The 24,012-nt window shown below is 38.3% G+C and overlaps 1 protein-coding gene and 2 long non-coding RNA genes across 5 annotated transcripts in view; 2 read left to right on the forward strand and 1 right to left on the reverse strand.

The window, feature by feature from the left end:
* The window catches only part of ZMYM2 (zinc finger MYM-type containing 2), a 104,322-nt gene extending 97,839 nt beyond the window's left edge, over positions 1-6,483 (forward strand). For both annotated transcript variants that reach the window (XM_049646704.1, XM_049646703.1), the window contains 4 exons: positions 2,602-2,716; positions 3,548-3,799; positions 4,062-4,182; positions 5,615-6,483. In XM_049646704.1, the coding sequence (XP_049502661.1) occupies positions 2,602-2,716; positions 3,548-3,799; positions 4,062-4,182; positions 5,615-5,807 (681 nt within the window). In that variant the 3' untranslated portion in view covers positions 5,808-6,483. The remainder of the gene's footprint in view (positions 1-2,601; positions 2,717-3,547; positions 3,800-4,061; positions 4,183-5,614) is intronic.
* Positions 6,484-13,581: 7,098 nt separating this feature from the next.
* Positions 13,582-20,553, reverse strand: LOC125933648 (uncharacterized). 2 transcript variants are annotated; one of them, XR_007461043.1, is made up of 3 exons: positions 20,124-20,553; positions 17,571-17,745; positions 13,582-14,413 (listed from the first exon to the last, which is right to left on the reverse strand). It is a non-coding gene; the product is annotated as an uncharacterized LOC125933648 (long non-coding RNA). The 2 variants fall into 2 exon arrangements; XR_007461042.1 differs by lacking the exon at positions 20,124-20,553 and adding an exon at positions 18,268-18,349.
* LOC125933647 (uncharacterized) lies at positions 18,434-23,171 on the forward strand. The gene is made up of 3 exons (XR_007461041.1): positions 18,434-18,528; positions 22,045-22,151; positions 22,965-23,171. It is a non-coding gene; the product is annotated as an uncharacterized LOC125933647 (long non-coding RNA).
* The last annotated feature ends 841 nt before the right edge of the window (positions 23,172-24,012 follow it).

Genomic DNA, 24,012 nt, shown 5'->3' on the forward strand with positions numbered 1-24,012 from the left:
CTCTTTAGACAAGCCTGACCCATCACCGTGTTTTTTCCAGGGTTACTTCCTAGAAGGTGTTGATGGCTTCTCCTTTGCTTCTGAAAAGCAAAAGTTACTGCGCTTTGGTGATGGGGCAGATTAGGTGTTCATAAGTTGTGTAGATTGGGTGTTTGTAAATTGGGACTGCCTTAATGGAAAATAACAGCTATACCATAATAAAGTATTGCTTTGAATACTACAACAATGACTAATAAAGTTTATCGTCATTCCTTCTGTAACAATAACAGCAGCAGATCTTTTGATTTATCGGGGATTGCCAAAAAAAGCACATCTTTTAGGAGCTACTTGGAGTAAAGTGGAGTTGGAAGCATGGTAGTTTTTGGCTTGTTGTTAAGGTTCTGAATGTACATAGAAATTATTTCCCCCTTGGGGCGCCTGGGTGGCTCGGTTAAGCGTCCGACTTTAGCTCAGGTCATGATCTCTCTGTGAATTGAAAGCCCCGTGTCGGGCTCTGTGCTGACAGCTCAGAGCCTGGAGCCTGCTTTGGATTCTGTCTCCCCCTCTCTCTCTGCCCCTCCCCCATTCGCACTCTCTCAAAAATGAATAAACATTAAAAAAAAAGTTATTTCCCCCTTATTGCTTGACTTATAGCTGAAAATTACTTCAGGATCATTTCTCTCATTATGATTGCTGCTTTAAATGGTAAGAACAAAAGAGAAAAATTGCTGTTCTGAACATGAGGATTTCACTTCTGCAGTTGTTTTGTATAATGGGCATCAACTTTACATTAAAAAACTATAGTCCCATTAAACAGATTGGTATTTTAACCAATTAATGCTACAGTCATAACACTGAGAATTTGCAGATATTTTTATAGAATTTCTGCCCTCTGACTGACTCATCAGTAGGGAAGGGATCTGACACTGTCACTTCATTGATTGCCAGGCACTTGGTTTGTCATCCTATTCGCAAGGTATCAGTTACGAACTTTTGTTCTGCCATTTTGAAATTATGCTGTCTCCCTTCTGACTAGCAGGACTAACATTATAATGATCAGTTCAGATGATGATACGCTAGTCTGATATTTGATTATTATATGGTGGTTTTTTTTCATTCTTTTACTTTTCATTTATCTGTGTCTGCATATTTAAAGTTAGGTGTCTTGAGCACCTGGCTAAGTTGCAAGAGCATGCAACTCTTGATCTTGGGGTTGTAAGTTCGAACCCCGTGCTGGGTACAGAGATTATTTTAAAGAAAATAAAACTTAAAAAAAGTAAGTTTCTTGTTAAGCAGCATATTGTTGGGCCTGGCTTTTTTTTTTTTTTTTTTTTTTTAAGTCCAATTGACCAATCTTTGTCTTGGTATGTTTAGACCAACAAACCTTTTTTTTCCCTTTATATAAAAAACCAGATAGTAAATGTTTTATTTGTCTTTGCAGGCCACACTGATATATCATGCACCCATTCAGCTCTGCCATTGCAGTATGAAAACAGACTTTGGCAATATGCAGATGTCACTTGTGTCTGTGTTTCGAGGAAACTTTACTGACAAAAATAGGCACTGAACCAGCTTTGGCTCTCATTTGCCACCCTGGTTTAGATCTTTTATACTTAGTATAATCACGGCTGCCATTGGATGAGAATCTGCCATTGGTTGTTTTGTATTTGTTTTATCTGTTCATTATTGTTTGTTTTTTTTTTCTCTGCTTTCTTTTGAATTAGTTATTTTTCTGTGATTCTATTTTGTCTCTACTGTTGGTTTATTTTTTGCCTCTTAAATAGTTTTGTTGTGGTTGCCCTAGGATTTATAATACGGGTCTTCAGTTCATTATCTACCCTCAAATATTATTGTATCACTTTATGTATCACGTATGAACCTTATAACAGTGTAAGTTTCCCATCGCCTGCCCCTTTGTTGTGTTGTTGCCATACATTTAACTTTTACATTATTTTATTCCAGATTCCACTGGAGATGGACTTTGCAAACTTTAGTTTTTAAATCATTCCTTAACAACTCTCATGGTTAAGATTTGTCATAGTAAGTTATTAGAGTCAAGTTTGTACTGACTCATAGGAGTTAGAGAGAAGCAGTAAGTAAAAAAGCATTCCTTAACAATTGAGTGCTAGAAGAGACCCTCAGACCACTGCAGAATAACATTTCATCCAATTCAGAATTTTTCTTTAATAATTTATAATTTAATTACTCTTACTTGAAAATCTAATTTTGTTTTCTCCATGTTCTATATAATGAACATTGGAACCAGATATTCTGTTTTTATCTGACAGACTGAAGATTTCTGCTAGTTCTTACATTCTGGATTCTTGGGTTTGTATTTCAGCTTTGAGTTTTTTAAGCCAAAGAGTAATTGGCAACTTTGTTTCTTTATGATTTCTAGGTATATAGATAAAGCCAGTAATCTCTCCTGTTGTATTATGTTAGTGTGCCTGGTTTTTTGGTTTTTGATTTTTGGTGGTTTTTTTTTTTTTTTTTTTTTTTTTTTTTTTTTTTTTTTTTTTTTTTTAGATATAAGCTTTCTTTCTTAAGACATATTGTATAAGTATATATTCACTCTTTATAATAAGCTGGTTTTCCTTCAAGAAACTTTTTTTTTTATTGTAGTACTTGTGTGGTAGTAATCGAAAAGACAACATATTCATTGATCCAGGATACCAGACATTTGAGCAAGAATTGAATAAAATACTTCGAAGTTGGCAACCAAGTATACTTCCGGATGGTAATGCTCGCTTGCTGTCTCTCTCACATATATATATATATATATATATATATATATACACACACACGTATATATATATGTGTATATATATATATACGTATATATATATGTAAAATTTTTCAGGATTGAGAGTTTTTAATGTAACTTCTGTACTATTGTATCTGTCTCCTATGAGTATTCTGGTTCTTGAGGTAATCCTCTCTTAAATAAAAGTGTTGCTGACTTGCTACTGGGATTTTTATTTTTACAGAAAGTGTGTTAAAAATAATTAGGAAATAATTTAAATTAGTGTATTTTTCAGAGTCCTTATTCATGAACTCATCTGTTCATCTTTTGTTGAATTAGAAATGAATGTAGTTGATAACTAGTGTTTATAAAGAACTTTGTAATAAATGTGACCTGCTTTCTCTGGAGTAAGAAACTGGGTGTGTATTCTTAAGCCCTGCTGTGGATATTGTGATACAAATTTCTCTAAGAAATCTGTTTTAGATGTGTGAAGAAAATGTGTTTGTGAATGGAAATCGCCTATTTTTTCTCCCCAGCAATCATGCAGATTTAAATTCCTTTCTGACCGTTGTATGCTTGTCCTATAGAAGACCAGAAGCAAACATCTAGTCTCTTATTCCAGAGATGCTAGCTCCATAGTCTTGTGTATTCCCTAGCTTCTTTTGTCATAGAGCTGCATAGGTAATTCTGAAAGTGTGTTTTGACCTGATGTGAATGGAGGATTGAAATAGGTTTGTTCTTGAATTAACTTTATTTTTTTTTTTTAGATGGTTAAATGATCATTATTTTATTTGTTGTAATTTTTAAAAAATATTTCTGTTTAAGGGTCAATATTTTCTCGAGTCGAAGAAGATTATCTCTGGAGGATAAAACAACTGGGATCACACTCTCCAGTAGCTCTTCTGAATACCCTGTTCTACTTTAACACTAAGTATTTTGGTCTGAAAACAGTGGAACAACACTTAAGACTTTCCTTTGGCACTGTGTTTAGGCACTGGAAAAAAAATCCTTTAACAATGGAAAACAAAGCATGTCTTCGATACCAAGTGTCTTCCTTATGTGGAACAGATAATGAAGGTAATGTAACATATTTTTATTTTTGTATTGTCTGTGGCAGGGATGGCCAAACTTTGCCTTAGTAAAGACCACCTGGGTCACTTGTTAAGACTCTAAGGACTGCCATTTTCATAAAGTAAGACAACCTATATCTTCTTAAGACATCTTAGTTCATTTTGTTTGAAAAAGCCACATATTTGGTATAACAGATACAAGGAGTGAATAGTACTATTCTTTCTTCAAGATTAGTCTCAGGAAGTTCATGTAATTTTTATTTTTTAAGATAAAATTACTACTGGAAAAAGAAAACATGAAGATGATGAGCCAGTATTTGAACAAATTGAAAATACAGCCAATCCTTCTAGATGTCCTGTGAAAATGTTTGAATGCTACTTGTCTAAAAGGTAAGTGTTAATGATATTTAACTTTTTAAATGGTAGTATAAGTTAGTTTCCTTGAATTTAACACTACCAAGAGGTGACTTTTTTCACTGATCTTTCTTAGATTTTTCTCTCACTTCTCACTCACATCTAATGTTTGTAAGTCTCATTATTGTAAAATACCTAGCTTATTACTTCATACTTTAAGGTTCAAGCATATGTTAAGAAATTGTTGTTTAGTGAAGTTATTACTATTATTGTCATCTTTTAAATTACAGCAATTCCAATAATTATATAAAGCATAGGACACAAACTTTTTTTTTGTAAAGGGTCAGATAGTAAATATTTTAGGCTTTTTAGGCTATAGAGTCTCTATTGAAGTTAATCCATTCTGTTGTTATAGCCAGAAACCAGCCATATACTATTAAAAATAAATGGTCCTATAGTATTTTTATAGTATTTGTAGTATACAGTTTTATTGTGTTCTAAAACCTGAGACAGACAAGTGATGGGCTATAGTTTGCCCACCCACTGGTGAAAAGGTATGTTCAAAGGTAGAAGAGAGAGATGGAGATGAAAATGAAATCTTTACATGTAAGAGAAAATGTTCCTTTAAGAAGGTCTTACATAGTGTTCTGAAAGTACTATACTTTTCAACTATACCACCACTTTGTTCCCTCAATCTAATACCAACAGGCATTTTAGAAAATGTTAAACCATTGAGATGTTTAGAGATCATAAACTATTTTATGCTTGTCCATTGCTTTATATATATGTACTCTTTAATTTTCGAAGGCTTAGTATGAACGAAGAGTTCATTTCCTTATGTCAAGTTGTATAAATTATAGATAGGTCCCCAAATGAGTTCTTAAGAACTAATGATGTCACCTACAGATAATAGTAATATTTTTGACTGGTTTGGGGTGGCCCTGTTTGGCTGCAACAGTGTTAGATCTTCCAGTGGTGGTAACTCTTAGTTGGAAATCCCTATCTCAGTATTGTTGGTATTTTAAAAGTTAAATTTCTATTGTATAATGCTATTAGGTATTTTTATTTTATGGGCTACTGTATTTCATCAATTTTAAGACACACTTTTCAAATTTTACTATCTCTGAAACTGGGATGCATGTTATAATTGCTACAACTTAAAATTATAATTGACAGTGTTCTACTTGTTTAGTGGCAACATTAAAATAATGATTAAAAATATTATTTCTTTTGATGGTGTTTTGGATTCAGTGAAATAACGGAATTCAAATGGTGGGAAAATAATCTTTTATCACAGAAATTAACTTTGAAAATATCTTAATGATAAAAAAAAATTAATATAAGTAATGACATGATCTGACCACATAATATGGTTAGTAGTAATAGCATTGTTCTTGGAAGAAGAAAAGAAAGTTGTGGGGAATTTTGTATATATACTGTGAAATTGACTTTCTCCTTTCTCCCAAAGTCCACAGAATCTTAATCAGAGAATGGATGTTTTTTATTTGCAACCAGAATGCTCTAGTTCTACAGATAGCCCTGTCTGGTACACATCTACTTCACTGGACCGAAACACCTTGGAAAATATGCTTGTACGGGTTCTTTTAGTAAAAGATATTTATGATAAAGACAATTATGAACTGGACGAAGACACAGACTAAAAAGGAACGTTTCAGAAGCAATCGGGATAAAACAGCATTAGATAGTCATGCTGCTAGATCTTTATTATGGAAAACATTTCAAGTTTACTCCTTCTGTTTTGAGTTTTGTAGCAGTGTACCCACACTGGGTATTACCATGTAAATAATCTGTGAGTGAAAGTTGCCATTATTCTATGTAGTGGTTTTAGGATACTTAACAAATACATTCAAATTCTTTTTTTATTATTTATTTGATTAGGTATGTTTGTAACTTTTTACATTACAAAATACGAATGAGAATGTGCCATGTATAATTTTTTTCTTGTAGTAAGAAACATCCATATTGCACAACTCTACTGTTGCAAAGCTTCCTTGAAAGGAGGCTCTTTTACTGGGTTCTTTACCAGATGGTTGTGTATGGGTAGCACTACTAAAAGTTTAGAACTTGCAGTGTCTTTCCGAATTTTTAAAATAAACTGTAAACTAATAGGCTGGGTTTTTTGTTTTGTTTTTTGGGGGTTTTGTTTGTTTGTTTTACGTTTTAGTTACTGAAGCCTTACAAGGTTATGTAGAGAGATACCATCTTCTGTACCAAAAATAGACAAGAGAATGCTGTCGATATTGGTGTACTGTAATGTGAATCTATACTGGTGAAAACAACTTTTTGTTCCCCTTATTAAAACCTTAGTGTCCTTTTCTCATTTGTGGCTTTCTGCATCACCCCAGTCAATAATATATATATATATATGTGTGTGTATATATATATATGTATGTATATATGTGTGTGTATATATATATATATATATATGAAGAATGATGTTGAAAACATGATCATTGAGACATTTTCTTTGTAAAAATGTCCAATGAAAGTACAAAATTCTGTTTTCTGTGCCAACCATAAGTATCCCAAATCCCATTCATTTATAGAAGTTTGATTTTTCTTTTTTCCCCTTAAAGATACAGATCATGTTGCAGTATCTGAGTAGTACTCTAAAACTTTACCAACTTTATTAGGATTTTTATATTGCCTTCAAATACGACTGATGGATACATTGGATAAAATTATTTTTAGAGATGCCGCTCCTAAAATAGTTGTTACAGAAGGTCGATCAAGTTTAAATAAGAGAGTATCACATTTTTACTATGAAGATTACCAGTGTAGTAATTCTGATATTTCAGATGACTGAAGAACAAAGAAAGAAACTGATGGATAAAGTCTATCTCAAAGGAAATCACATTTGATGTTAGATTGTTTGGCTTTTAAAATTACTTCTTATAGAAGATAAAAGCATTTTAAAACTTTGTGCTTCTGCATAGCAATTTATCTGTTTAGACCTTTTCTTTTAGAATAAGGAAGTTTACTTAAAATCCTACTTGATACAGACTGAGCAAAATGCTGGCTGCAAATTATTATAAAGAAACCATTTGGCTGACTTCATAGAGCATGTATGTAATCATATTGTTTTGTTTCTGATTCCTGACTCACCATGGTGACATTAGTTTTTTAAAATTGTTGTGGGGGGTGGGGGGTGGGGCGGAATTTGGGCTATTTTCCACAGTGATTAGGCAACGTCTACACATCCCTTAGGTATTTCTCCTTTGCTTAGGATAAATGTTAGCATTCAGAAGAAATTTTCTCAATCATGATATAGAAAAATTCACAAGTATAATCACTGTATTTTTAAGCAATAATTACCAGAAATGGTTTTGGCATAAAATTACTTTATAATGTCCTAATTTGTTTTATAAGTTTGAATAACATACCTGTCCCTTAATTTTATATTTGTTGATTTGATAATCACACAGCAAATCTGATATTACTTTACTAAAATAGATTGCTCATTGTCTATTTAATTAAGAAAACTGGGTAACATTTAAAATATATACTATAAAAATTTCCTCACACTTAACCTTTTTCCAGAAGTACTTTAAGCACTTTTCCTATAAATGCATATTGTTGATTAAAAGGTGGTTAATCCTAGCCATTTTTTATTCTTCACAGTGGTGCTATATTCCATCAAGAGCAATAACGTTTTCCCCAAATGTCACTTAATGTTTATTCTCCCAAATACCATACATTTCTGCCGCAGTGCTACTGTTAAGCACCTTGTCTGGCTATTTACATCTCATTTATTGTACATTAGCTTTTCTAAACAGAAATGTCTACATAATTTTGATCTTGACACGATTGAGGATTTAGAGCTCTTGTTTTTGTCTTGAATGCAATCCAAGGATTAACTTGACTCTCAGGGGGAAAAGAAAAACAAAACTTTATAAGAATTGTTTGTTCTGTGAAACTTATTTCACCTAGAATACATTTCATTGGTTCCTGGATGTCCTTAGTTTGTGTGGTCATAGCTGACTGCTGAGAAAAGGACAGTGAAATGGTAGCAGTTTCTTTTTGCTTCTTAGTGATTTCTGTTTATAGCATCCTGTAAATATAACTTTATTGTCTTTAGATGTCTATTAGAGATGCTATATTTTTTTGTTCTGAAGGTTTTGCCATTTAAAATGAATCAAAGTTTTTATTCCTATTGAGAAAAGTGAGTTTCCCATGCAAATTGAATCTTCATTAACACAGTTTTTAGGTTTTAAACTGTATTAGGTAATATAAGACATTAAAAGATTTTTCTAGGCAAGAAGCTCAACTTTTTTTTTTTTTTTTTTGGCATAAAAATATTACACAAGTTGTCACCAGTGTGTTAAACATCTTGAGACAGGAAAGAAGAAGATGCATATTGTACTGTGCATTCAAACTTTTGTCACTGTTTTTCTGATGGAATTTCCCTTTGTCCTGGCCAATATGGAATGGGTGACTCATTTATGGGATAATCTGGAAATGAGGTCAACTCATTTATGCATAGCATGAAGGTTTACAGTAATGGAGAAGTCAAAATTGCAAATTTTTGGTTTGTACTACTCTAATGTGGGTTCATTTTGTCTGAAATCTTAAATGCCATGCAGTCTTAAATCACTATAAAAATTTACACTTTTATTTTGCCAGTTATTTCCAAAATGTATTGTTTTACATATGTCACTTATGTTCTAAGTTACCACCGACTGTAGGATAATGTCCTTGTTCCCCTCAAACAAAATAGTCATGAAAGTGTACATTAAAATATTTTTAAAGAATAAATTTCTTTAACTAAATTATAATACTTTTGGATTTCCCCCCTTAATAAGCCCCTTTCTCATTTTTAGAGAAGTTATTTGAATTTCAGTTATTCCATTTTACTATGTTTTTAGGAATAGACCATTTTTAATACTGTTTTCCAGTGTTAAGTACTTTTTATTGTTTCTGGGTTTATCATACTTGAAAATGATACTACTAACAATATCTTATAAATATAGCAGTTGATGTCCAGAACAGGTTAACTGCATCGGTCTGGGTTTGAGAGTAGAGGCATTTAAAGTGATGTTTCAATTTGTACTATTTTTTTTTTTTTTTTTTTTTTTCTCAGAAGCTACATGTTAGACACCCCAAATACGTTACTGTGATTCCTTGCCTTATAGTGAACTGGACAAGAGAAAGTCGTTCTTAAAATCTGGGCAGATGGTGTCCTAATTAATTACTGAGTTAAACAAGGTCATGAATTTAGGCCTTTGGAGGAAAAAGAAGCAAAGAGAAGCTAAGATTTAATCTGTAAATAAAGAATTAAGAATAGAACCAAAGAGAGGGCCACAGACCGTTGGGTCTAGAATTGGAGGTCTTTGTATCTTTGAAGGAAGGCAGGTGTAAATCCTAACTGAGCGTATTTTATTTTCTATTGTAGTGCAGTAAAAAGAATAATTACAGCTCTTTCTGAGACTTTCAGCTGCATACTTGATTCTGATTGGACCTCAGTTTCTTTATCTGTAAAATGAAGGTATTGCCTTAATTTCTGATTCTGGAGTTTCAAATTAAGCATAGTTGATACATGGCTTTAAGAGGCTTAGTAGGAGATCTTACAGATTTATGTTTGAAGCCTTATGATTTATTTAGAAACACATTTTCTTGGAGGGGAAAAATCTTTCCTAAAATAGCCTTAACACAGGCTGTGTCATACCTGATTTTTATAAGTCCTATTCAAGTAACTCCTCAGAAGAAAACTCAGCGTAATGAAACTTAAGTTTTGTTATAAAACTTAAACAGTGGGTCTTCATTACATATTTCCTTTGTGCCAAAGAACTATTGCCAACCATGGTAGTTAAGGAGGAAGAGAAAGTAAAAGATTAAAAAGACATTAGTGTTGCAATTATGGGTTGTGAACAAGATGTATTGTTGTATGTATATTTAACTCCTAGGGAATATAGAATATAGTCATGATCGTTTACAACAAAGAACACTGTATACACTCAGAAACCCTAAAAAGCTCTTATGTTCTAGAGCAGGTTTCATAGCATTACCACCACCTGTAATTATATAAAACATTGGATTCCTGTAACGTTCTTGATAGTGCTTTTAGCTCTGTTTAAAATGGCCAGTGGCACAATTGCTGACTATTTTGATGACACCAGTCTTCATCTCTGGCTTTCAGGCCAACTCATTACAAGAGTAGTTAAATATAGCACCCAAAGGAAAAGCTTAGAGTACCTTCATCATGCATTAGAGAGGATTCTAAAAGGTGTTAAACCATATTGAATCAAGGTGAGTAATTCAACTTGTAGGTTATGTTATATGGATGGAAGGAACACACAAGGTGCAATATATTAAGGATATTTTTTTAAAACTTCACTAAGGATTTTTTTTCATAGTAAATGCTTTTGGAAATAAAACCTCGAATATTTTCTAAATCTTGGATGTACTATTCTTAAACCTATAAGCAAAATTAAGGCTTTCCATTTCGATTACATATTTGTAGTTCTAAAGTGATGTCAGCAGATGGCAATAGTATACAGCACAGAGTTTCAATTGCCTTTTTTTTTTTTTTTTCCCCTCCCCCTTTGTTAATGCTACTATGAGTAAAATGACCCTTGATCAGAAACCTTTGGGAGTTTTAGAATTGAGAAATTTCCCCTTTTCAAAAATATGTAGACTACATAACACCCTCAGTGGAGCCAGGGGCAGCACCCCATAATCAGTGTCTACAGCAGTAGGTCAGATATTCACAGTAACTAGAATAAACTATGGCTATAGAAAGCTTTACATGGTTCAGGTCAGTTTTTGTCACAAACAGGAAAAACTAGATTTTTAGATTTTTTTTCAGATCTCAAAATTGCTAAGAAAGAACTGCAGGGCTGTAATAAAACTAATGTTCTATCTAGTGTTTTCCTTTTAATAAAACATCTGTTATGTTTTATTGCTTAGTTTTGATAGAAGTAACTGAGGGCTTTCTGTAAAATTTGCATATTAGATTTAAAGAAAACATGCAAGGAATGCTTAGAATAAGCGTAACTATAAATGGCAGTTCTAGAACCATTACTGAATTCTGAAACTTAAAAAATAACTACTTTTACTTTCCATTTTGCATTTGTATTTGTAGCATAATTATTCTTCATAGGTGATACACCTTTATGAATAGCTGCAGTCATGTGATGGAGCCAGTCGTTTATTCATTCAACAAAAACTTGAGTGATTATTTTTTTAGTTGCATTAAGCCAGGTGCTGAGAATACAACAAGATATAAGACCCACCCCCTCCTCTTGATGACAGTCTAGCTGGGGAGAAATGACAGTGTGATGGTATGTCAGAATAAGCGAGGGTCTCAGGCCTTATTAAGAACAATCACTTGTATTAGAAAGCAAACTAATAGTCAAGTCACTTATCAATATCCTCCTCTTAGCTCAACTCTTTAACTCTTGACCACAGTTCCAGGTTTCCCTATTACGCCAATCTGTTTCCCATTCTGGAAAGGGAGAGGTGCCAGCTACTCTTAGGGTGAAGAGGAAGATGCAAGTTGAAAAATAGCAGTGAACATCTACCACACTGAAGTTTCTCAAAGGTTATCAGTGTTTTTCAATTCGGTTTTTTATGATCACGCTGCAGCAGCAGAATATATCTTACTAGAATGGAAGTTCTTGAAGGTAGGGAGTTTTTTGTTCCCTGCTGTATCCCAAGCACCTATAAAAGTTCCTAGCTTAAGCTAGGTGTTAACAGATGTCTGTTGAATGAATTAATAATTGATTATAAGTACTTTGAAATTCATTAACTTACAAAATAAAGGAACCGTTCAAACAGGGCCTATGATCCATAAAGTCACACCTGATTTTTGCTGTGCCTTTGAACACTTGCTTGTGTTTCTGTGGGCGTGTGTGTCTTTAATTTATGCTGTGTATACTAGTACTGCTTGAGTTTCTATAACCTTCCATTTATGAGGGCCAAGGGGATTGGGAAGTAGGGCTCAACTTGTAGTAGTGTTCAAAATATAGACACTTAAAAGTCACCTGTGAAGTTTGTTAAAATGCAGATTTCTGACCTGTCTCTGGAGATTGAAACAGATTTACAGTGGGTCTCAGAGCTGCATTTTTGAAAATTTATTTTTCAGAGAGAGAAGGAGGGGATGGGCAGACAGGGGGACAGGGGATCTGAAGCGGACCACGTACTGACAGCAGAGAGCCTGATGCAGGGCTCAGACTCATGAACCGCGAGATCATGACCTGAGCCGGAGTCAGAGGCTTGCTTAACTGACCGAGCCCCCCAGGTGCCCCACAGAGCATCTTTAATTCCTGGGTTAAAAACCCGAAGGCCTACAGTCAAAAAAAATTGCCCACAAGCATTTTTTAAAACAGAATTGAGTGGAATAGAACACAATAAAGGTATTTTCCTCATGAAACTTGTTGTATATTTGGGTATCGGGTGACAAATATAAAATCTATTTCTTAATGCTTTTCAGTCAAAGTTTGAAAGCCCTCTAGGAAACTCAGTAAGGGAAACTCCACATTTACGGAAGGATGTATTGATGTCCGAGCCTCCCGTTTTGTTTTCAAATGGCACTTAATTTTATCCACATTGAGCTCCAGAGAATTGTGAGCTATGGAGACACATGCTTCTCATTTTGAAATAAGTAAACTAATGTGGACTGAGATAGACCTATTTCTCTGCCTGTTTTCTATAAATTTGGGGCTTTTTTTTTTTTTTTTTTTTTGGAAGAGTGGGAATAAAATCAATAGTTATTGGTGTGCTTTTTGTGTGATAACCCATGAGGTTTGTTTGTATTCTCTCCAATTCACAGATCAGTTAAGTGCTTAGGGCCACAAAAACAGTGCTGGGGCTGTGATCCAAATTGAGGATTTTATGTGGGAAAGCTCATATGTGCTCCTTAACCTTTTGCTGTCTGTTTACTGTTACAGACATGAAAGTGGGTAATCCTCTCAGTCTACACCAGTCATCCATGAACTGCTTTTCAGTGATAGAACAAGCGTTTAGTAAGCGTATGCCAAGACAAAAGTGATAGGTGAGGATACAGCAACATTTTGGAAGATAGAAACCAGATGGCTAAATGGGTAGACCACGCAAGGCTAGTAATTGCCGCACCTACGACACTGCCCTTCGCCTGCCCTCACCTGCAGGTCTGCAGGTTGGCATACCTGAGAGAGAGACACAACCATCACCAGCACTGTTCTAGTCCATTCCTTGTCTCACTCTCCTAGGTTACTATTTCATACCTTTCCCTCTTCTCAAATCTCCCATCCCCCATCCTTAAAAGCTGACAAACTCTGTAAAAGGCCAGAGAATCTATATTTTGGGCAACATGGAGGTTATTATGTAGATACTATTATGTAGAGAAAATACGTTTCCACAAATTTATTGACGAAATTCAAAATCTAGTAATTTAGAGTACAACTTTTTCTAATCTAGATCTATTGAGAAGGGTGGAATGCTTTTGGGGGCAGTATTTTGCTTAATTGGAATTCAAAGTTTGCTATCAAAGTTGATTGCAAATGTTCATCTGTTAGATTTTGTGCATTTCAGCTTTGAAACTATCTTTTCAAACATAAGTACTGCCAAATACTGATGAGTCCACGACTCTATGATTTTGACCAAGCATCTTCATCACATGGAGGCATTTATACAATTAAGATTCTTGATGGTGGCCTTTTAGCATGTCATGTTGCAGATGAATCACTTCTAATTGAAACTTAGATGGAATATCGTCAGTTGCACAGTTAAATGAATTTTTAAATCTGGAATTTTCCTTTACACTTGCATTGATCTTTGAAATACACTGCTGGAGCTGTAGTTTGCGCTTGGAAGATGCAGCTGCTATAAATATGTGTGGGAGTGAACGTGCTGCTGTTAACTTCCAACGGCATGAGAAGTGTAAGCAGCTGGATGGTTCAAGCAACATTAGTTGTTGGAAATTACAGCAATGTGTTTTTTATAAAAGCACTGTTTCGCCTTGTAATACGAGGTTGAATTTATTAAGGACCCATTATCAAGTCTAACAAAAACTAATTTCCAAAGTTATTCAGTGTTCAATATTAGTGGTTGAGTATGGTTCTCCTCAATGGAAAGGCCCTGAACTCAAAACCTCACAATATCACCTTATTGATAAGCCATCAGACTGCTGTCAGGATATTCAGGATATTCAGCTTCTTATCTGACGTATTCACAGAACTGATGGATGATGGTTGAGTCCATGAGAATGAATGAAGTTCACCCTTGATAGGACAGGTTCATTAACACATGACAGATTCAACTGAAGTACCTGCTGGAGAACAATACCGTGAACAACCAACCATGGGCTTTAAACATTTACATCTCAACTAAGTGTTTATACTCCATATACATTTTTTTTTTTTTGCCACTATTGCATCCATCTTTTTCAGGTTTTACTAAATTAGGGTTTTCCCAACTTCTTTGAAAATATTCTTGCCTGTAGTTACCTACATACTGTTCATAGAGGCTAATTCTTCAGTCATTTCAAACTTGGCATTGACTGCTTGAAAAGACAACTAAGCAATACTGGTTTAAAAAAAAAAAATCTTTTGACTCCTCAAGGGCTAAGAAAAGCCACTTGAAATCATTTACCTTGTTTTTAAATTTTTAAATGACTTAAAAGACTAAGCTTATTTTATCTGGATACATTGCTGCAATCAGATAGGATTTAATTTGCCATTGGTAAATGGTTTGCTTGGCTAACAAATGAACCACTTGGAAACTTATTTTGGTTGCAGTTTGTGAATATTTTCTTTTTTGTGAGGAAATTCTGCTGGAATCCCATATTAAGTTTTCTTATTTTTCTGACCATTGCTTTCCTCTGAGTTGAAAATACTGTGATGAATGCCCCGTCTGGTCATGTCTGTGGCTGTTGCATTCTTTTAGCACAGCCATAGTATCATTGCATAAAAAGGCAATGCTTTCTAATTTGATAAATTAATGCACACTCCACTGTGCTTTAGGAGTGTGACATTCAAAAAACGTTTTGACATGATGGGTTTGTACTGGTAAAAAACCCCCAAAATTAAATATTGGTGTAAGGCAATACACGTGGCACTTGAGACACTGTTTTCTTATAACTAAGTCACTGAGTAGCAGCCTGAACCTAGGAAAGCACCACATAATCCTCTTGCAGTTCAACTGCCCTAGTATTGCAGAAGCAGCCATAACAATATGTCGATGAAAAGCGTGACTATATTCCAATAAAGCTTTATTTGTGGACACTGAAAACTTAATTTCATGTGGTTTTCATGTGTCACAAAATATTTTAAAATTAATTTCCCAACTAGTGTTGGGCTAGTGTGCCATGCAAAAACAGGCTGTGGGTAAGACTTGGCCTGCTAGTCTGTAGTTCGCCAACCCCTGCTTAAGTCGTTTACCTTGATTCCTAATTCAACAAAAATAATTAATGCAATGTTAAAGCAGTCAAGAGACTTCCACTGATCCCACCATCACCTTTACCCACCAAGTGCATATGGATTGTTTCTATTAGCATACTATCTCTTGTGGATCTCATCTTTAAAACCTCTTAACTACTTTTCTACCTCATTTCTCCACCCCTCTTTTTAAAAGAATTCCTCAAAATCGTTTTATATTCTCATGGTCTTTTAATTTCTCTTCTGTTTCCTCTTAAGAAGGTTTTTGTCCCATCATTCCACTAATTGTGCTCACTAATGTCACCCATGACCTCTGTGGTGAAATCCAACGGGCAATTCTAATTCATCGTATTACTTACGTATCAGAAGCATTTGAAACTGTAGACCACTTCCTCCTTTTTGAAATGCTTTTTAAAACTTAGTTTCCAGTGTTCTACATTATGATTTTTCTCCTATTTCATAGAGCTCCTCTTCTCGGTGTTTTTTTGCTATCCTCCTTATCCTCTGATTTCTTTAAAGTTGGGGTGCCCAGAGGTCAGGTCTTGGGCCTCTTTTGTCTAACTTAATCCTTTGGGATTCTTGTGTGGTCTCAATGGCTTTAAATGCCACTGACATGCTGAAAACTACCTTGGGAATAAATGAATGAATGACTTTATTTTAAATTATGCTTCAGCTGTATTAATTCAGTTAATACAACTACGCTATAAGCCAGGGGACAGAAAACTTTTTCTGTAAAAGGCCAAATAGGTTATTTTAGGCTCTGTGGTCCTCTTAAGGTTTTGTCACATGTTCTGTGAGTTCAGGTTTTTTGTTTTTGTTTTTGTTTTTGTTTTTGCAACCCTTTAAATATGTAAAACCGTTCTTAGTTCACATTAAAAAAACAAACAGAAACGGGCTGTGGGCCAGATTTGGTTTGAGGATTGTAGTGTGTTAACCCTTGATATAAGCTATTATACAGTAGTATTATCCCCACTTTACAGATGGAGAAACTGAGGTACAAAGAGCCTAAATAACTTGTCCAAGCTCACCAGCTGGTGATGAAACCAGGGTTCCAGTAAGCAATGATGGCTCCGGAGACTGTGTGCTTATTCACTACACTACAGTTTCTAGAAAGTGAAACATGTATGTCTGCAAAAAGATAAGCTAACAAAATGCTAGTGATTTATGCCCGGAACCTGCAAAAGTCTTAGGAACTGGAGACACCAGTTACTCTGAAGATAGGATACAGGAGATTGTTTAAAAGTCTACAAAACAGGGACGCCTGGTGGCCCAGTCAGAAGAGCATGCAACTCTTGATCTATGGGGGTCATGAGTTCGAGCCCCATGTTGGGTGTAGAAATGACAATAATTTAAAATAAAGTCTACAAAAGAAGTCATTTAGCCCTTTGCAAAATCCTCTCCTCAATCTATGCAGCCTTTCCCTACGCCTGTAGAAGTCTGGGGGTTTAGTGGAGGGTGAGACTGAAAGACCTGGGACTCAAACCAGGCATAACTGAGGCAGGAGTGAAAGGCTTTTCTGGAAACAGGATTGAAAGCGAGAGTCCTGGCCTTTGGTGCCCAGGATGCTTGAGACCAGGCTTCTAGCCTATCTGGCAGAAGATCTGAGGATTCCTCTTGGGAAACAACCATCCCAAGACAAAAGACAGATACCTACAGTCGCTGACATCACAATCTATAGTGAACATATACTGAACTCCAAAAGTCGGGAAACTTACCCACACCCACAGAGCTTCCTCTCAGGTGCTTTTACATTTTTGAGAAAGATGGACTAAACATTTGAGGAAAGCTTCAATGAAATATGGAGATCAAAATGAAGAAGGTGGAAGAAAAAGCAAAAACAAAAACCTTAAAAAAAATTAGAACACTCAAAAAAGACTAAAAAATTTACAATAGCAGAAATAAAATATTCAGTAGGAAAACTGGATAACAAGGTTGAGAAAAATTTCATAAAGCCAAGAAAAAAAATGAAAAAAGGGAAAGTGTGAGAAAGGAAAATATATTGCCTCTCATCTCTAAATGCTATTGGAGCTGAACCCCATGAACACTCACTTTGCCCATGTAACAATGTCGAGCCTTGTCAGTAGAGGGCGCTGGAGGACATTGCAAGAGGAAGGGGCTTCTGGATTTCAGGCTTTGGTTTTCTTGTTTTCAGTGCTCAGAGTGCAACAGATTGTCAGTGGGCAGCTTCCCAGAGGTTCAAACCAGGGGGTCCGACATCAAACAACTAGATGTTTCAGAAAGAGAACAGAGAAAGTGCAGGTGTGGAAAATGGCAGAGATATAATATGGGAAAAGTTCCCAGAATTAGAGAACAGGATTACCCATATTGAAAAGGCACAGAATGCCCAGAGAGATTAATTTAAAATGATTCAGACCAAGACACATCATTGTGAAATTTCAAAAATCTATATAGGAAAAAAGGATCCTCTAACGCTTCCGCAGAGGAAGAAAAACAATCCAAAAAAGGGATCACGTACAAAAGATCAGGAATCAGAATGTCATCAGGATTTTTAACAGCAGTGCTGGAAGTTAGAAAATAATGGTGCAATGCCTTTAAAATTCTGAGGGAAAGTGAGTTTAGAATTCTGTAACTAGCCAAACTATCAGGTACTGTAAGGACATTTTCAGGATGCATGTTCTCAGAAAGTTTACCTCTTAGGTAGCTGTCAAGAAGTGACACTTCTACTAAAATGAGATTATAAATGGAGAAAGAGGGAAGATATGGATCCAGGAAATAGGAGACCAACCTAGATGGGAGGCAATGAAGCGTGGTGAAGGGGGTTTCCGATTACCTATGTCTCAGAAACATGGTGTGCTGTTTGTCATTATATTACATCTCAGCTCTATACCCACCCGTCTTTGCCCTCCTTTGTGATATTGGAGCTGGACTCTGTGATTTCTTTTGCTGATGTCACAATGTCAAACCTCGTCAGTAAGAGGCACTGGTGGACACTGAAAGAGGAAGGGGCTTCTCTTGGGTTTCCGGATTTGGTTTCCTCGTGTTCATGGTAAGGTTGCCCAACAGATTCTCAGTAGGAAGCTTCCCAGTGAGATTCACCGGCACCTCAGCGGTGGGTTCCTGGGTATTAGCCCAGCCTCAGCACCTCATCACACTTCTCTGCCACAACCACACCCTGTCCACCTTGGGGAGAGGGCTTTTCTGAGCGGGCCCTTCCGTGGGCACTCCCCTTCCATCCTGGAAATATTAGTTTCTCTGTACACCTGATGTTTCTGTATTCTTTAGGGTTCTCTGTATCTCAGGTATTTCCCTAGTTGCTAGTTAATCATTCTTCCTGTTAAAGTTTCTCTGTTCGTATTACTGGTATGGTTTCTGTCTCCCAGCTGGACCCCGACTGGCACATATAGCACTATCAATGTATTTTATCAAAATGTGTGATGTAGTTGTATTGGCACAACGGTAGAGGGGAGATTGCTATAGTTATAAGAAGGGTGTGTGCAATAGGAAGGAGAGTCAGCTTTTCTATGATGGAGGGGTGGTGGTCAGCAGATTACATTAAAAAGTTAAAAACGGGGGCGCCTGGGTGGCTCCGTCAGTTAAGCGTCCGACTTCGGCTCAGGTCACGACCTCGTGGTCCCTGAGTTCGAGCCCCACGTCGGGCTCTGGGCTGACGGCTCAGAGCCCGGAGCCTGTTTCGGATTCCGTGTCTCCCCCTCTCTCTCTGCCCCTCCCCTGTTCATGCTCTGTCTCTCTCTGTCTCAAAAATAAATAAACGTTAAAAATTTTTTTTAAAAAGTTAAAAAAAAAAAGATACACTACAAGTGCATTTAGAAATATGGCTGAAACGACCAGGAAATGGAGCTTAACGACATGAAAGTTATTCCCTTTGGAGAGCAACAGGATGGCAGACGGGAGACTGCTAGTTTTCATTATACGGCTTTTAGTACTGCTCCATTTTTAAATTATTTAAATGTGTTACTTAAACATTTTAAATTTATTCACAATAGCCAAAAGGTGGAAACTCTCCAATTGTCTGTCAACGGATGAATGGATAAAAAAAAAATGTAATCTACGGATACGAAGGAATATCATTCAACCTCAAAAGGAAAAGCAAAATACTGACACATGCTGTAACATGGACGAGCCTTGAAAACGTTATGGTGGAACAAACCCGACACAGAAGGGCAAACGTCGTGTGATTCCACTTATATGAAGTACCTAGAATAGGCAAATTCATAGAGACAGAAAGTAGAACGGGGGTTGCCAGGGGACGGGGGGAGAGGAGGGCAGGGGATTATTGTTTAATGGGTACAGAGTTTCAGCTTGGAAAGGTGAAGAAGTTCTCAAAGTGGACAGTGACGACGGTTGCACATCTATGCGAATGGACTCAATACCACCGAACTGCACATTTAAAAATGGTTAAAATGGTAAACGTCATGATGTCTATTTTATCATATCAAGAAAGTTCCAATTTCATAAAATTGGTACGTTCAAGATATGGGAACATGTCTTGAAGAGGTAGAACATTAATTCATAGCCGATGGCTTGGAATATTAACACCCCTGAGGAAATAATTGCACGTTGGTTTGAGAATGAGGTATTTGGGGAATCGTATTTAATCATTCAGCATGCAAAGTTATCTACCTTGTCTCTATCTCCCATGTGAAATGGCCACCACCTGGTTTCTTTGGCCTCAGTCGTTCCTTCGCTCCTGAGAAAAACGTGCATGTCAAAGAGCCGCCTTCGCCATGCCTTCCACGACTGGCTGAACGGGCGTTTCCACCTCTTTCAAGGACGATTGAAAGACCTACGACGGTTTCGGGCCTGCCAGGCACTGGGTCAACAAAGACGAATGGTATTCCCTCAAAGTGTTCCTCATAATCTAACGGGACGGACAGGGAGAAGAAACGAGACACAACGTGAGCGAAGGCCAGGGAAAGCGCGGCGGCCGGAGCCGGGTCTTCCGCGGTGGAAGCGAGTTTGTCGTGCGGCCGCGGGAACGAGGGAGAAGTGGCCTCGTGGGCGCGTCGGGCCTGGGACCGCCCGGCGCGCCCGTGCTTCGCTCTGCTCCGAGTCTGCCACGGCCGCGGGTCAGCCGATCCCTGCCCGGCACGTCCGAGCCGCCCCGTTCACTTGAACGAGGGCTGTGAAACGCCGACCCCCGGGCTCATGGCCGCGGCGGAAGGCCGTCGGGAGCACCGCCGAGTCTGTCTCCGGCAGCGTTCGAAACGGAGCCGCAGGGTCACCGGGGACATTAAACGCGGCGGCGGGGCCTGAGCCAAGCGGGGCGAGGAGGGCTCACACGGGTGCCGGAGGGCGTGGGCGCCCGGGGAGGGGGGGGAAGGGAGTGGGGGGAAGGGAGCCCCGGCCCCGGGCCGGCCTCGCGCTCCGACCTCCGGCGGCGGCCGCAGTCGACGAAGAGGCGGACGGAGGGCTGCCTCTCCCGGCCGCCGGCGGGAGGCGGGGGGGGGGGGGGGGGGGGGGGGGGGGGGGGGGGGGGGGGGGGGGGGACGCCGGCAGGGCCGTGGCGCTGGCCCCGGACACGGGGCCGGCGTAGGAGTCAGGCGAGCAGCGCCGGGTGGCGTCCCGATCTGGCTGGCACCCCCTGAAAAGAACATTCTTCAAACAGGAGTTACTGGAGACGCTGCCCTGGGAGTGCTGGTGGGTAAAAAGGAGGCCAGGAGGGAGGACTCAGCCTCTCGCTAAAGGTCCCCCGGGAGTCCGCTCGGGCCTCCGATTTACACACCGCACTCGGCGGACCAGGGGTCGCCCGGAGGCGCCCTCCAGAGGAGGCAGTCTGGGGGCCATCTGTTGTGGTTTGCGTCTGTCCTTGGGGGATCGCCTCAAGCCGATCAAATGGCCGACCAAAGCCCATCCTCCCACCACCCTTGCCGCTCTTGCTGAGAGGCGGTCTGCAAACACCGATTCTCCGTGTGGTCGTGTAAGCAGAGAGAGAGAGTTAGGGGTCCCCCCCCACCCCCGAAAAAAAAGACAGACTTAGCTTTTTGGCGATACAAGAAAAAGGCATGTTAGGCCCCGGGCGTCTTGTGAAAGAACGTAAGAATAAATAGCCCCTATCGGGCCAGGAGAAACCCTAACCACATCGGGGACAAGAAATCGGTGGTAAAACTCCCAGTGCTGATTCAAAAGTGGAGATTGACCTGAGGCACATCCTTGAGTTATCTCTGCAAGATCGAAACCCCTGTGAGCACTCAGATAATGCAGCGACTGGAGCCAGAGACTTGTTGACATTGACCCTTGCTGGCCCTCCTGACTTTGACCTGTATTCTCTCACCTTGGGATGACTTCCATGCTGAATGCCTCCCCCCCACCCCTGCACTGCCCCCTCCGTGAATATGTATGCCCCTTAGCCTAAAACTTCCCCTGTTTTATTGTTGGAGGAGACACTGCTTTGGGAAAGATCCCTGGTGCTTTCCTTTACTTGTTGCTTAAAGTAAAACCCTTCCTTTTCCTATTCTTTGGCCTGGTTGTGTCGCTTGGCCTGACACTCACCAAGCACCAAATGCAGTTTCCGGTAACAGTTACATTTCTGGTCATGTTTTAGTGCCCTTTACTGGACTGGCATCCCGACAAGAGGCCGCCTGGCCTACCTTGTCTCCAGTTCTAGTGGCGAGGGTGGGCCGTGCGGCAGGCCTCGATGTCCGGCACATGGTAAGTAGTTGGTAAGAGCAATTATTATTATTAATTATTGGAAGTTGACTAGGCTTACAAAATTCTTCAGATGAAAAGCAAGAGTAGGGACGTCTGGGGGGCTCAGTTGGTTAAGCGTCCGACCTCGGCTCGGGTCATGATCTCACGGTTCGTGGGTTCAAGCCCCAGGTTGGGCTCTGTGCTGACAACTCAGGGCCTGGAGCCGGCTTCAGATTCTGGGTCTCCCTCTCTCTCTGCCCCTCCCCTTCTCATGCTCTGTCTCTCTGCCCCTGTTCCCCCCCCCCCCCAAATAAACATTAAAAAAGAAAGAAAGAAAAGCAAGAGTAAAACTATGTCCATTTTTTCTGAACCTGAAGGAAAAGGATCTATATTTAAGTGTTATCTGTTGTCACCTGAGCCCAGCCGGGTATACTTGAATTTGTTCCTTTGGGTAAGAAAACAGCATGTGTTGACTTAAGTTGGTGGGTAATTCAAAGAGCTTCACATCCTCACATCTTGAATAGCTTGTATGTGTTGGTCAGGCATCACGTACAACTATTTTTTTCCTCAAGGTGTACACGAAGGAGAGTTTTCTCTTTGGCAGTGTGTGTGGGATTGCTCTGTTTGAGGGACGTTTCAGCTAGTGATGAGGACGAGCGTCACTAAAGAAAGAATTGCATTTATTTTATAACTGAAGTCTCTATGGTAGCTTCGTAGAAGCCCTCAAGACCTAGCCGAGTTTTGCTCAAAGCTTTTTCTATGAAAAACCGCGCCATCTGAAAGAAGAGGTAATTGTTTAAAGTTTCCTTCTTCTTTCTTCTTCTCTCCCCCCAGTCTGATGACGTTGACCAGAAGCTTCTCCATCCTACTGAATTAAATGTCTGAGACCGTCATGTGGTCAAGCTTTCGGCTAATACACAACAAAGAACTGCAGGCCACGCACTGACACTGTGTAATGAAAGGCTGATGGAAACACATTCTGGGAACTGCAGGAAGTCGAGGACATGAAGGAAAAAGACATTAAAGACTTTCTGTGTCAGAGATAGTAGAAAATGATTGATTACCTTTTAGAGGTAGGATTCTTGCATAACGGCTTTCTGGACAATTCATATTCTTCTGGGTAAAATACTCTGCTTTGGACTTTTTAATTGTGGGGATCAGATTATTTTGTAAGAGCAGTAAAGAATATTAAACTGTAACCAGGAGGGAGAAACATCTTACCACAACAAATAGATCTGAAATTTGATCTTTTAGCGTGTGATTTCCCCTATCCGGTCCTTATCTGTATGTTCATATTCTTTGTATATAAATACAATTATGTTTATATTCCACATTTTCATTGAAATATGTGTTTTTATATAGTTCCTTTGATGGTTTTTCATTATGTACAATCTTGCTGTAGTTACACACTTAAAAATGTTTTTAAGCATAAGGTCATTGGGAAGAGGCTGCCATTCTGTTTTACTTGTTGCTGTTGTCAAGGTGAATTTCATATTTATTAAGGCCCACCAATGAAATTCATGTCTGTGCTAGTCTTTGAAATAAGTTAAAAGATACAAAAAACTTAACCCCCCAAAGACTTTTGTGGATCTTTTCTCCAGAAATGGCAAAAACAATACTCTTCTCTCATTAATGCTTATGTATTTGATCAATACTCTTAATTGGATACACACAATGGGCAAGTCAGTTTCTGCCCTCGGTGAGTTCATTATCTACAGGAGAGGTAACTGACTGTCTTATAGTGATGTGTCTCAAATACCATGCTTTCACTCATATGTGGAATTGAAGAAACAAAACAAATGAGCAAAGGAAAACAGAGAGAGAGAGAGAGAGAAAGAGAGAGCAAGTCAGGGAGGGGCCGAGAGAGAGGGAGAGAGAGAAT

The sequence above is a fragment of the Panthera uncia genome (genome assembly GCF_023721935.1).
Source record: "Panthera uncia isolate 11264 chromosome A1 unlocalized genomic scaffold, Puncia_PCG_1.0 HiC_scaffold_16, whole genome shotgun sequence".
In the NCBI taxonomy this organism is placed as follows: domain Eukaryota; kingdom Metazoa; phylum Chordata; class Mammalia; order Carnivora; family Felidae; genus Panthera; species Panthera uncia.